This window comes from Cladophialophora carrionii (assembly GCF_000365165.1).
Source record: "Cladophialophora carrionii CBS 160.54 unplaced genomic scaffold supercont1.2, whole genome shotgun sequence".
NCBI lineage: Eukaryota > Fungi > Ascomycota > Eurotiomycetes > Chaetothyriales > Herpotrichiellaceae > Cladophialophora > Cladophialophora carrionii.
The window spans coordinates 3,000,389-3,014,450 of record NW_008481827.1 but is presented as its reverse complement, the minus strand read 5'-3'; the positions used below and the strand labels follow the sequence as shown (position 1 = coordinate 3,014,450).

At 55.5% G+C, this 14,062-nt stretch overlaps 4 protein-coding genes across 4 annotated transcripts; 3 read left to right on the top strand and 1 right to left on the bottom strand.

Moving 5' to 3' along the window:
- Positions 1-2,329: 2,329 nt before the first annotated feature.
- Positions 2,330-3,127, top strand: G647_03155 (6-phosphogluconolactonase; the record flags this gene model as incomplete). The annotated part of the gene is made up of 1 exon (XM_008727501.1): positions 2,330-3,127. The coding sequence occupies one exon, from the start codon at positions 2,330-2,332 to the stop codon at positions 3,125-3,127; it is 798 nt and encodes a 265-aa protein (XP_008725723.1).
- Positions 3,128-3,766: 639 nt separating this feature from the next.
- G647_03154 (uncharacterized protein) lies at positions 3,767-4,084 on the bottom strand (the record flags this gene model as incomplete). Its single annotated transcript, XM_008727500.1, has 1 exon — positions 3,767-4,084. The coding sequence occupies one exon, from the start codon at positions 4,082-4,084 to the stop codon at positions 3,767-3,769; it is 318 nt and encodes a 105-aa protein (XP_008725722.1).
- A 1,696-nt stretch (positions 4,085-5,780) lies between these two features.
- On the top strand, positions 5,781-10,433 carry G647_03153 (uncharacterized protein; the record flags this gene model as incomplete). The annotated part of the gene is made up of 1 exon (XM_008727499.1): positions 5,781-10,433. The coding sequence occupies one exon, from the start codon at positions 5,781-5,783 to the stop codon at positions 10,431-10,433; it is 4,653 nt and encodes a 1,550-aa protein (XP_008725721.1).
- A 1,137-nt stretch (positions 10,434-11,570) lies between these two features.
- On the top strand, positions 11,571-13,337 carry G647_03152 (uncharacterized protein; the record flags this gene model as incomplete). Its single annotated transcript, XM_008727498.1, has 2 exons — positions 11,571-11,699; positions 11,757-13,337. 2 exons carry the CDS (start codon positions 11,571-11,573, stop codon positions 13,335-13,337), a joined length of 1,710 nt encoding a protein of 569 aa, XP_008725720.1.
- Between the last annotated feature and the right edge of the window lie 725 nt (positions 13,338-14,062).

Sequence of the window (14,062 nt, the reverse complement as noted above, 5' to 3'; positions counted from 1 at the left end):
GTTCTCGGATCTGCTCCTTTGGGTCTCGATGATCGCACGTCACAAGCGTGTTGAATGTTTGGTACCGAGGTCTGAATGTATTGGGGACTCCGGAAGGAGCTGGGCGGATTGTAATCTGCAGGGGGCGGTATGTGAATTTGGTGTTGCCTTGGACAGGGTTCATTTGACAAATCCCACGACGTTTGCACATCTCGTGCAGTAGTATGAGTTCATTGCAAACTTGACCGCACCACTGTGGTGTGCAGGCATCGAGGTATCAATGCTCAAGGACCGTTGACACCGCGAGCAGCGCACGATGTCCAAGGATGACTTTGGAGAAACGGATCGGCTTGACGAGAGTGTATTGATGCTGTCATCGCTTTTACCGGCTTTGGACATGGGGTTGCCCCTGGTGGCACCGCTGGCGGCGTGCGTCTGAAGCTGCAAGACCGACGGTGTCGACGCCATGGCCATACGGCGGGCTGCAGGAGGGGAGTTGTGTGGCTTGAGTTGCTGGAGAAGGATAGCTTGGGAGAATAAGCAGAGATGTTGTACTATGTCAACGAGGCTGTTAGTCAGGAGGGCGGTGTACTGAATATGGCAATTTGTATGTGCTATGGAGATGCAGAAAAGGAAAGCAAAGCAAGCGGCCTCGGAGGGGAAAGTGGAGGGCAGAGACGAGATATGGTGTCGCCGGACGGGGTGATGGGAGCATGGACGGGACGATGAAACACTGGAAATGACGGCAAACCAAGGCGAAGCAGAAAAGTGGCCGTGAGCAGAGACAGAATCGCGATGTCGCGGCTCGTCGAGGGAAAGAAAATAGCATGGTTCCAATCAGCGGAATGTGCAATGTCGATGGCCAGCATCGAGTTCGATCTCGGACCGCAAATCTACGCGCGGCGCAGCCCAAGCAGAGGCTCCAGCACGATCGCCCGGAATTTCGCGCCCCTCTGTCTCCTCTGTCCCCCCAATCATCGCGTTTTGGGAACTGACTGTTCTGCATTCGGCTTGGCTCGCCGTTGGGATCTGCGCGAAGGAGTTGTTCCAGCGCGTCCCATTGGCCTGCGCCACAGCGTGACCTGCTTTCCCAGGCCTGGGGCTCGCCAGGCTAAAACATCCGTGTTAGCTTCGTCATCGATCTCTGATCATTCGCTCTAGCCACAACTCCTCGGCAATGACGGGTGACCGATAGGCTTTCGGATGGCTTTTCGTAAGCCGACGGAAATTGTTCCAGTGCGACTGAGCTGTCAAACTGGACCCGCGCGTGGAGGTCGAAGATCCCCACGTGTTCAGAATGTGCGAGTAACCAGCAAGTACGGAGTACCTAGGTACTCAATTCTCATCGTGCGAGTACTTGGCACACAGTCCGGCAACTCAAGCGACGCAGCTGGAGCGCAAATAACTTCCGTGTGTTCCCGATCCTCCTCCATCAGCGAGGACGTTTACAGCGCTCTAGGCATTCTAGACCTTATGGAACAACACAACTGATCCGCAACTTCCGCTCTAAGGTTGAACTTGCTGCTTCTGGCCATGGAGAGAAACTTCATTGCCACAGGAAGTGCCGCTACCGCTGGCGACAACAATCCGGACTCTGGTGGTGTGAGAGGAGTTGTGTGGCAATACTCTTGATATTCGAGCAGAGACAGCGTACTCGTACCACAGTACTGGGTACGGGTGGTACGATGATCGCGGCTGAGTCATCCTGCTAGAGCCAAGTCAGCACTCGGCTTACTCGTCAGGTGGAAGACCCTTGGTTTTTCTCCGTCAAGCTTCACCGCTGAGGTGTCAGACAGGCACCATATTCTGGTATCAGGTAGTGGAAATTTGTTCCAGTACTCTGCTTGCCGTGGAAATATCGTGTCAGACAGACTGTCGTGACGTCAGCCTCAACTGGACTCTTTTCAGCCACGTTCTGTTGATCGGCAATGCAGACCTGCGACAGTTGTCTATCTGTGTTAGCCACATTGAACTGAAACTCGGATCTCAATTTCAACGGATCTCTAACTCGTACTCGTAGTGCTTCTCTTTCTTCAACTTCATCTGATCCGTAGACGGTCCATTCCTCCCACCACACCTTCTATTGAGGTTACCGAGCCGCCATTCCTGATCGGACTCGGCAAGCGGTGCGTCATCAATATTCCGGCCCGAACAACGAGCTCCACCACTTCGCATCTGATACGAGTCGATCCTGTATCGCACACGGCTAATCTTCTCCATTATCCAACGTCCGACGACCACACCACGACGCTGCCCGAGAAACGAAGAGTACCGGCCATACCCGAGCGTTGTCAGCCGCGAAAAGTCGAACCGCACACTTGATTGAGAACAAGCGACAGAGTCCGTCAAGATGGGCAAGCAACCCAACCTCTTCAGCTACCCCACAGTCGATGAAGTCGCAGCCCATCTGCGCATCTACATCCTCCACGCCCAGAAAGCCGCATTTCAGCGACATGATGCCTTCAAGATCGCCGTCTCCGGTGGCAGCCTCCCCGCTACCCTGGCAAAGGCACTCCTGAACGCCGGCGAAGGTGAGGATCCTGCCGGGGCCCCACAATTTTCAAAGTGGGAGATCTTCTTCGCAGACGAACGCGCCGTGCCTCTCGATCATGAGGATAGCAATTACGGGTTGTTGAAGAGAGATCTACTCGAGAAGATTCCGAAAGAGCAAGGCACTCCAACAGTTCATCCTATCAATGTGGAACAACTGGATAACACACAGGAGCTGGCAGATCAGTATCAAGAACTGCTCACCTCTAGTTTCGCCAGTAAGGACTCGGTGCGAGTGCCCGTCTTTGATCTCATCCTGTTGGGCTGTGGGCCCGACGGGCACACCTGCAGTCTCTTCCCTGGCCACAAATTGCTGCGCGAGACGGATGCCTGGGTTGCAGCCATTGAAGACAGTCCAAAACCTCCACCAAGACGGATTACCTTGACTCTGCCTGTTGTTACGCATGCGCATAAGATCGCATTCGTTGCCACAGGCGGTGGAAAGAAGGATATTCTGAAAAAGATCCTGGAGGCAGATGACGAAGGACGGACGCTGCCCTGTGGACTTGTGAACGAGGGCGCTGCGGACAAAGTCAGCTGGTTCACGGACGATGCAGCCGTCCAAGGCGTCGCATTCCCGAGGAGAGGCAGCCTGTGATCCATTTGAGAATCAGATGATGAGGTTGGACGATTGGGCGCACAGCAGCGTTTGGAGCAAAGGCCCTCGGGCGAGGGCGCGAAGCACTTGCACAGATGCAGGAGAGAGTGCTGGGCACAGGGAAAGGGGCTTTGATGGCTTTTGAGCAGCCATCTCTTGGGGTCGCGGGATCAACCGACGTTTCAACGGCACCGACCAGGTGCAGGAGGCAGAAAGCCCCGGTCTGCTATATATACCGCGCCCCACATGATGCATGATGATGAATACGGAGTTGATGGTGGACTTCAACTTCCCTTACAGATACCTTCGACACACTACCAAGATGTAGCGAATGTTGATAGACTAGATTTCACTTCAGCGCATTATGTCTACTTCTGTTGTGCAGTTCTTGTGTCGCGAATATGCAGTGGCAAAGTCTTGAGGCCCTGAGAATTGGAAGTTCTCGACTCGGCTCTTCGTATTGGAACCATGACAGTTACGCAGAAGGACCCGGTGTCCTGGCTCGGCGCGTCAGCCTTTTAAGCAAGCAGAGAGTTCAAAGACGAACCAGCCGGCATCACACAAGAAATGCCTCACGACGCAGGTACGAGGTACGTAATGGTTCAAGCCTGATTCATGGTTCAATTCTGAAAGCGAGCCTCACGAAGCTGAGGGGCCCTCTCTCCTGGTATTACCTCTACCCAGGGTGGTCGAGTCAGCCATCCTCGCCATCCTATCCCACGCGACGATTTCATTCTCGGTGGTCCCCATTTCGTGGCCTGCGGGCTCGTTCGACGGCATCTCTTTTAGTCTAGCATTGTCGATTCCTTGTTCGTTTGCAGGAAACTCCGAGATATCGGTCGGCCTCTTCTCCAACAAGGCCTGAGAAGCTCTTGTGCCTTCCGGCTCCTTGCGCTCGGGCTTTATGTCGTCCGAATGGAGTTGTGCCTTCTCGTGGGCCGCTTGGTCGTCTTCCATTGCGGCTGGCTTTCTGCGGCGTCTTCGGAGCAGAAACCATACGACTATGATTATCGCCGCTGCACCTCCCACTCCTCCTACAACACCGCCGGCTATTGCGGCCGTGCTTGAATGATCTGCCCCGGGCACTGGAGCCGCCGCCGAACTCGACGTTGAGTCGGACTGTAAGGACGTCGCTGCAGGGGGAGTGGCGGTAGTACTGGTGTTCGTCGACGGAGCTGTGCTGTTGCTCGACAGGGCGATCGAGGGGGTCGACGCGATAGTAATGGAGATTGTTGGCGCTGCACGTATCAGCTTTGTTCCCCCCACGCGACTCATGGTTTCCTTACGGTTGGATATTGAACAGTTGGATGCGGTGCTGCTCGAGACTAAGAGATACCCGGCGCACCATGCATAGGAAGAGCCAACAGACGCCGTATACAACGGTACCTGCCCAGGATCAACGGAAGCAGTAGGATCTGCGACTCCTTGCTCTTCACAAAAGTTCACGTAGAAGTCTAGGATAGGGAAGGTGGAGTTTGTCGTGCTGATGCCTTGGTAGAGATCTATGCATGTTTGACACGTATTCAGTGCGCTCACAAACTCCCCATCGATAGCACAGAGCTCGCTGGCGACCTGTCCAACCGTCTGAGCGATTATTGATGCATTGTCTGTTGGGCCGCGTCAATAAAAGCCTACTCACGTACCAGTGAAAAGGTGAACGCACTGCAGGTAGCGTCACATTGCGATGGGACGGTTATAACAGGAGTCTGCCGCTTCTGAAGCACCACCGCAACAGACGTTGTGAACCCATCCTACCTCATGGCGTCAAAAAGTCCGTGTCGCTGCTACTGCAGGGTGGAGAGGGTTACGGCCTGGCGATCAGGCTGAGTGGTGATACTCCCTGTACAGAGAAAGACATGCCGCAACAGTGGTACCGAGCTTCAGATGAGCTCGGAAGCGGCACAGGTTCCCGGACGACCGCCATAACAGTGATGGCTGCATCCTGTATCGGCTGGACTTGTCGTTACCGAGGCATGAGACCCCAAGGATACTCCATACCAAGAGCTCATTTCGAGCCGCTGGGCGCAAATGGGCGCATTAGGGGACAATGGGCAATACCACAATACAAGAGACTCCAGACTAGAGGAAACCGCTCGATATTGGCGACTAGGAGCCTGACTAGCCATGTGCGAGTGGTCAACACATGTGACTGGCACTAAGTGCAAAAGTAGTTCATGCCAGCTTGAGACAGCTCGTGAGGGCGTGGAGGGGAAGCCAGAGCCAGGTGAGGCGTGGCGAGCACCACGATCTGTACAGGCACGTACATATGCCTTTCCGTACGTGTGTAGAGCGGAGCATCTGGTGCTTTGCGAAGTGCTCCACTTGGAGAATCACCGGCGCGTTGTAGGTCGGTTGGTGGTTGCGCAAGCATTCCATGAGCCACATCGGTAGCACACACGTACTCAGTCGTTCTGGCCTCGCCGTCCACGTCTTGTGTTGTCCTAGCAGTCAAGAACACCATTCTCTCTGCAACCCCCTCCAGTTACCAAATCATATTTGCTTCCAGGAGCACCCCGCCCTCACTACGACCATCACCTTGATATTGATATCTGCCTACGAGTCGTTTCTGGGTCCGTAATAACGTGCAGAGATACGGGACGTTCTGCTCTCATGACGCGGTCTACGAAGCGATGACTGCGTTGACGATACATCGATGAACTCGACCCCAGATGAGGGCGAGAGCTTCCTGCGCAACCAGGACGAAACCCTTAGCGAGAGCGCGGATGGCAGGAACTCTACTATTCACGACGACGGAGATGTGCCCGAGATCACGCCTGAACTGCAGACACAAGAGGTGGTAGGCGTTGAAGCCTCCGGTGACGAAGTCGGGGATGGACGCGATACAATTGACGACGAGGAGGAATTGCCAGATCCCGATAGAGTAGATGATGGGAGTCCAGTCAACGGGACGACAAACGTCCTGAGCAATGATGACGCGTTGTCAACACCGGATGACACGCCATCCAGACAAGGCTCGATACTGTCATCTTCATTGAGCGATGCTGGCTCGATCCGCAGTCCCGCCCGACGAGGCAGCCCATCAGTTCCGCACCGTCCCTTTGACATCCGGTTCCAGTCTCGCCTGTCGAGCTCCCAGCTCTCTCCCCTACGATCCGCCTCGCCCGCCTTCCTCGGAGCGCACTCGCGCCACTCCTCCGCCGCCAGTCTAGGACTACAGACACCGTCCGAACCTGACGAAGGCATAAACCCATGGGATGTTATCAGGTGGAACAAGTTCAAGAAGATCACCGGCCAGGCGTTCTCTGAGATCGGCAGAAGAAATTTCGGAAGCCCAACATGTCTGGCTGTGGCAGATCAGCTGGTGTTGGGGACGTCCAAAGGCGTGGTTCTCGTCTTCGACCATCACCAGAATCATAAGGCCATTATTGGGAGTGGCACAAAAGCTGCCGAGAGCGGACCGGTCACAGCTCTCGCGATATCTGCAGACCATACTACGATCGCCGTTGGGCATGCGACCGGGCACATCTTCACGTGGGAAGTAGGCAGACCTTCTCGACCGTTCCTCCACATCCAGCCAATGGACATTTCTCAACCTCAAGCCAGACGCGGTGACGGCCATATTGTAGGAAGTACTGTGCTGCACATCGGATTCCTCGGCTACAGGCATACCGCCCTTGTTTCTGCCGATGATAAGGGCATGGCCTTCTCTCACCTGGCAACTCGAGGCATGGGCGCGGTCAGCCGCGTGGTTCGCACTACTCGAATCCTAGGGCGCTACCCGGAAGTGGTCTCGCGGAACTCCCGGCCTCAGAAGAAGAGCTCAGTCTTGGCCTTTTCGCCCCTACCGCTCGGCAACATAGAGCAGGGGACAGACAGCCTGGGGTTAGTGGCCATGCTGACCCCTTACTTGCTCGTCATTGTCTCGACTACACCCGTGGCTCAGACCCAACATAAAGCCGCTCGTCCAAAAGAGGTAGCGGCTCACAGCGCCATGACTGCCGCATTGGCATGGTTTCCAGCCATAAAGTTGAAGTCCGAACAGTCCGAGATCTCAAGGACGAAGCTTGTGTATGCCTGGTCGAACATCCTTACCGTTTTGGAAGTGCACGAGATGCAGGGCGAGGACGAGGCTGGAAAGGACAAACCGCCCGAGCTGCAGTTTCTGGCCAGGAGCCGCTACCAGGCGCAGGAAGCCATCGTTGCCGTACAGTGGTTGAACAAATCAGTCTTAGCCGTCCTCACCATCACCCAACAACTACTGATCATCGAAGATTTGACCATGCATGTTACAGAAGCTTTCGATCTGCTGAAAAAGAACGTCTATCATGCAGACCTCTATTCACAACAACTTAGAGCCATCATCGAACAACTGGACGAAGAGGACACCTCGATGCACGGGGTTGTCGCCGACGCATTCCATATGAGTTTCCGAGCTTACAAGGGGCGGTTGTTCCTGCTTGGCGTAAATGATATCTGGACAGGAGTCCTGACAAATTGGGCCGACCGACTTTTGGCCATGATCAATATAGGCGACTTTATCGGTGCCATTCGACTCGCAGCGAAATATTACCAGGGCGAAGGGGAGAGGGCGACGATTGGACTCCCCGAAGATGACAATATGCGCGCGAGTATAGTTAGAGAAAAGCTGGTCGAGATGATGACTGCGTCTTTGAAGTATGCCTTCGGGAAGAACCAACAGGCCGGCAACGATCAGATCGAGAAGCTCCAGATGGTCGAGCTTGCTGATGCTTGTATCAAAGCATGTCTCGTCATGGAGGATCAGGACTTCCTTTTCGAGGAAGTCTTTTCGTGGTATGATGAGCATGAGCAGGGACCTTTGTTCGTCGACGTCTTGGAGCCGTATATCCTGGACCAAAGGATTACATCAGTGCCCCCGCCCGCTCTGAAGACTCTGATCAACCATTTTACTCAGACACATACACCGGCAGTCCTGGAGGAGATCATTTGCATGCTCGATACTTCAACCATGGACATTGATCAAGTGACGAGTCTCTGCAAACGATATGGCCTGTATGATGCCTATATCTATGTCTGGACGAAGGCTCTCCACGACTATACTACGCCTTTGACGATCCTCCTCGATTTTGCCGACGGCGAAGAAGGTCTCCGCCAACAGACAGTCGGCGTCGCTGATAGATATGCTCTGGCTCAGAAAATTTTCCCGTACGTCTCCTTTATCCTGACAGGTCGAGTGTATCCCACTGGGAATACGATGGACGATGATGAAGCGGCCAGTGCAAAAGGCCAGGTTTACGACTTCTTCTTTTCTGGAGGCTCAAGCGCGAATGGGACTTCCACGAGGAGAAACGACGTTAGCTTGAAGGCCGCAACCTCGTTCGGGAACCTCGCTTGCGTTCTCCGCTTCGACACCGCCAGCTTCATCGCAGCCATGAACGAGGCTTTCGAAGATAGCTATCTGAATGCCGTAGACGACGACTCGCCGAACAGCCTCAATATCAGCCAAGCTTCGGCATCGCGGACCTACACTCGCCAATATGTGGTTCGGATTCTGCTGGAAATCATGTCGGCCAACTTCGACTCCGACGACTCCATCTACCTGGATATGTTCATCGCTCGCAATCTGGCCAAGTATCCACAGTATCTGGTTCTGTCCGGGACCATACTGCAAGAAATCTTCGGTCGACTCTGCCACTACCCGGAGGACGACATGCGCGAAGATGCTCAGCTCAGCGTAGAATACCTTCTCTCAATCTATCAGCCGCCAAACGTACTAGAGTTCGTCCCTCTGCTCCGACAAGCCAGGTTTTACCGGGTGCTGAAGGCTGCGTTTAAGCAGGAGCGCCAATACTCCGACATGATATCCACATTCTTTCTTGACAGCGAGGACCAGGAAAGTGTATTCCCTACAGTTATCGAGTGTCTGCGAGCCGAGTCGCCCTTGACCGAACAACAGCGGAAGGATGTCCGAGAGACGGTGCGGCAGCATGCCTTTGACCTCGTCGCGATGGATGTCCGAAGAAGTGCTGCTACCATTGATGAGGTTGCGCCGGACATGCATCACATCTTCATACAGGTGTTGGCTGATGATGCTTTTGCGCAGTACGAGTATCTTCGGACGATCCTTGAGCCGGAAGACAAGCTTCGTGGTCGCCGCACCTATGGCCACGCGCTCTTGGAATTATATGTGCGCCTTTTGTGCCAATTTGACCCCTCGCATGTCAGAGACTATGTGGAAAGCATTAAGGAAGGCGACATTCGGCTTGCCGAGGTGCTCCCCACGATTGAGGATAGCGGCATCATCGATGCTGTTGTGATCTTGCAACTTCGGCAAGGCCATGTTAAGGAAGCAATGGACCGTTTGACCAAACATTTGTTCTTCCTAGGCTCCACGCTCAAGAGCTTGAAGACCGAGTTTGTTGCGCAGGGAGACGGTGCCTCGGTCCGCCATCCCAGCACCGGTGTCCTCGAGGCATTAGAGAAGTACGCGCGGGTGGGCATCTGGCTCTGTCAGGGCCAGATGAAGAACGCTCCTAAGACGCCCACTGTCTCCAAGTCACCAAGAAGGACGGCCAGTGCAACACGGGCGTTGTCTTTTGAGGAAAATCTTTGGCTCGAACTCATTCTCTGCGTTGTGAGCATTGCCCGAGATTGTTCGGTCCGGGGAGTGCTAGACGCCACGACTGGGCAAGGCGACCGAGATGTCGAGATCATAACTGTATTGCGAACTGTGATCCAGCAGATCTTTACAGCTCTCCTGGCCAGTACCGCATCAGTGCGTGACGCTGCGGCCGGTAGGGATATGATGTTCTTGCGCATTTTACGGGCATTCCTGTCTCAGGCTGCCGAAACCAGCCCTTCATTGTCGGAGTTGCGGAATGTCATCAGTTCGATCTTCTCAGCATATGCATATGAGGAGTCACTCTTGGCCCTGTCGAATGCTATGCTGGACAAAGATGTATTCGTCCACCTGGACGAAGTGACGCGTCTCCGACTGCGGGGTTGGAGACCTCGAGGCCAGGTATGCGAAGTTTGTCGCCGGCGGATCTGGGGTCCTGGGATTGGAGAAAGGGTGTGGGAACAATGGCAGAAGAAGGAAGAAGCTAGACTTGATCGACGTCGACGCATTCACCAAGGCGATCCTACCGGGGAAGAGGATGGCGCTCGTGGAAAGGGCAAAGCCACGGTCGGTGTGAGCTCGCAGGAGGCACTCGAAGCCGAAAGCCCGGGAGGATCCAATGCTCTGCGAGAAGACATCGGTCCACTCGTCGTTTTCTCGTGCCGGCATGTGTACCACCAGAAATGCGTGGGACAGGCACCAAGCGAGGATGGTGTTCCTCAGCTAGTCTGCCCAGCGTGTGTATAGCCGGGTAACGCGCACATTCAAGAGCACTGTGTGCACAGTACTGGAGATGCCGTTTCTTGCGTGCTGGGGAATGCATTGCCCCTCGTGCCCCTTACCGAGTCCACTGAAAGGGCCCCATCCGCCTGATACACGGAATGTTTCGAAGCGGACGCGAGGAATCCAGCCTCGCACGTGACCATCCCATTGACGGCCTCCGATTGGTTCCTGCCAGACGCTTAGACGCGCCATTGGCTCCGCCGCGCCGTCTCCTTTTCTTGTCTTCGTCGTCGCCACGAGTCACGACTCCATCGCTCGTCCCCGTTCGATCAACCCACGCACGCACATCTGGGCGGGCGGCGGTGGTCAATGCTGACTGCCTATCAGACTTATCAGTCCTAGCTCCCGCCTCGCGGCGTTTCATCTGTGCCGAGTGCAGTCGCGAAGACATCCGACTACATCTGCGGCCACGGTTTCATGGTATTTTGACCCTCACGATTCGCCCATGTACCCCCCCTCTCCAGGCTTGATCACGGACGCCGCTCAGTGCAGCCCTGTGCCTTTTCCTCCTTAATCAGCGTTTGCACAGCCATTCATGGTGTTCAGACCCTCTTTGCCACCGGCATCATAGTGCTTGCATGGCCTTGGTCTGGCGAGGTACCTGGTACGTGCCGGTACTGCACATCGTCCTGCTGACCCGCACGCGCACACGCACGCTCGAGGAACTCCCCCTTAGCTGCACGCTCGGCCCGTTGAAAGGCTGAACGTGCCCAATCCGCGAGGCCGTTCGATCTGCCCGGCAGCTAAGGCAACTGTGCATCTTTCCGCGCGTACCCAGTATCGACAGGTGGTGATGGGCCCCACCCCAAGCACACCGATCTGGACCAGCCTCGCCCCTACCCCTATGCCTCCCATGACCCCTCCTCCTCACATATACATATTTCGCGCTTGTGCCCATCGTCAAGGAGGGTCTGTCCTTTCTCTCTCGTGAACGGGTCATTCGTCTTGTTGCTTTTTTGTTCGTCTTTGTTTCTTCAGCCCAGCATATTGTGCGTCCACTCCTTTGTGAAGTTTGCATATCTGCAGCGGCCGCTCCTTTCTTCAGTCAATCCTTTAGCATATCAACATCATCAGCACCCTTCATTGTCATCGAGTATGAACATGTGGGCTTCTTCGATTCTGGTCACCCTGGTGGGACTAGGCCTGTTGGTCTCTTCGAGCACGGCTGGATACGTGCTCCAAGACGACTACAGCGCCGATCAGTTCTTTTCCATGTTCGACTTTTTTACCGTACGTATCCCCCGTTTTTTTTGGTTTACTTTCAAAAGCTAACGAGCGGAATGACAGGACCCGGATCCAACGAACGGCTACGTCCAATATGTGGACCAAAGCACCGCCCAGCAAGGCGGCCTCATCAACAACAACAACGGCGCCATATACATGGGCGTCGAGCACTCCAACGTGGCCTCGGGCTCGGGCAGACAGAGCGTCCGGCTCACGAGCAAGAAATCCTACACGCACGGCCTCATCGTGCTCGACCTGGCACACATGCCTGGCGGCATCTGCGGCACGTGGCCCGCCTTCTGGACCGTGGGACCCAACTGGCCCAACGCGGGGGAAATCGACATCATCGAGGGCGTGAATTCGCAGGTCGCCAACTCCATGGCCCTGCACACGGGGCCGGGCTGCAGTGTGGCCAACAACGGCCTCTTCTCCGGCCGAGTGTCGACGCCCAACTGCGACGTCAAAGCCGCGGGCCAGCCGGGCAACGCGGGCTGCGCGATCCTGACGCCCAACGACCAAAGCTACGGCACGGGCTTCAACCAGGGCCAAGGAGGCGTCTACGCGACCGAGTGGACCTCGCAGGCCATTAACATCTGGTTCTTCCCCCGCGGTGCCATCCCCTCGGACCTCTCCAGCGCCAGTGCCACTCCGGACCCGAGCGGTTGGGGCCAGCCGATGGCGTCGTTCGACAACTCGGGATGCGACATTGACGAGTTCTTCAACGACCACCAGATCGTCTTTGACACCACCTTCTGCGGCGACTGGGCCGGCAACGTGTGGACGTCGGACCCCGTGTGCAGCTCCAAGGCCCCGACGTGCGAGGCTTTCGTGCAGAACAACCCCTCGGCCTTCCAGGATGCCTTTTGGACCGTCAATTCGCTCAAGGTATTCCAATCGACGGGAGGCGCCGAGGGGCCACCTTCTCCGCCCATTCCCGGCATCCCGGGCCCTGGCGTCACCGTGTCGGCGTCCGTGTCGCTGCCATTCCCCGCCCCGCCGCCGTCGGGAGTTCCACCCGTCATCCCCGCGCCTGGCGCTCCCACTACTACGAGTTCCTTCTCGTACGGCGGTGGTGGTGGCGGAGGCGGCGGCCGGCACACACGCACCTTCGGCACCTGGGGCGCGAACTTTGTAGCCGTCCCGTCCGCGACAGGATCCGCGACTCTTGACGCGAGAACTCCCACCGCGACGGTCGGGCCTCCCCTCCCGCTGGTGACGGATTCAGCTTCCGTGGATACGACTGACGATACAGAAGTTGGTACCGATACCGGAACCGACACGGCCAAGGACAAGGACACATACATGACCGTGACTGCGCTGGGCGAGGAAGATTTCCATCCCCATTCCCATGCCGACGCCCATGCCCGTCCGCGTCGCACTTATGCTCACGCGCACCTGCACGAGCACGCCCATCTAAGCCAGCGCGAGGATAGTGGGCAAGCGCGACGCGACGGGACGATCGAGCCGAGGTTCGTGGCCGTGTCTGAGCAGAGAAAGGAAGAAGAGCAGGAAGAGCAAGAAGAGCATGAGGAAGGAGTGCTCCTCGGCGATGTCCCCGTGGCGGAGGCGTTCAAGACGCATCTGTCGAGACATCGGCGGCATTTGTTCAGCCATGCCTTTCCTGCCGCGGGGAGTGAGGAGTGAAGACGACAGACGAGTGAGAGGTGAGAGTCAAGGGTGGAGCGTCAAGAATTGGAGAGCGAGAGGGACGACAGTGAGGAATCAAGACCGTACTGTACAGAGCAGACCAGAGTGAGATGTCTGTGCTGTGAAATATGAAAGAAAATCAAGAACGATGGATGAAATGAAAAAAAAAAAAAACTCTAACGAGGAACGAACGAATGATGGACGGGATGGATGGGATGGATCTTGGTGTTGGAAGGGAGTATCGGTACGAACAAACACAAGCGAGCATGCATGCATGATCGGTATATGGATTTTGATTTTGATCTGGCATTGGCATTGGCATTGGCATTGGCATTGGTTTCGATCTGCAATTGGAAACGGAAAGGAAATGGAAATGAATATCATATGGATATGCTTGTGATATGGCGTGGCGTGGACGGGAATGCATCTGCTGGATACTGCCACATCTGACTGTGAAACGGGAAAGGAAACTCTACGAGACGAGACGAGATGCGCTGAGATGAGAGATAGAATCGATACCCTCTGCAAGCTGCAAGACCACATGCGTACTCCGTACTCGACTGCTTTTACTGCCTGCACAGAAGATACCTCGTATTCGTGGCAAGGCGGTTCTCCGTGTCTCAGCAGTAGACAGTCGATTTGTATTTGATTTGAGCAAGCAACTCTAAGACGGCGGCTCCTTCGTGCTTCGGACGAAGTCACACTCAGGGCTCCTGGTCTGC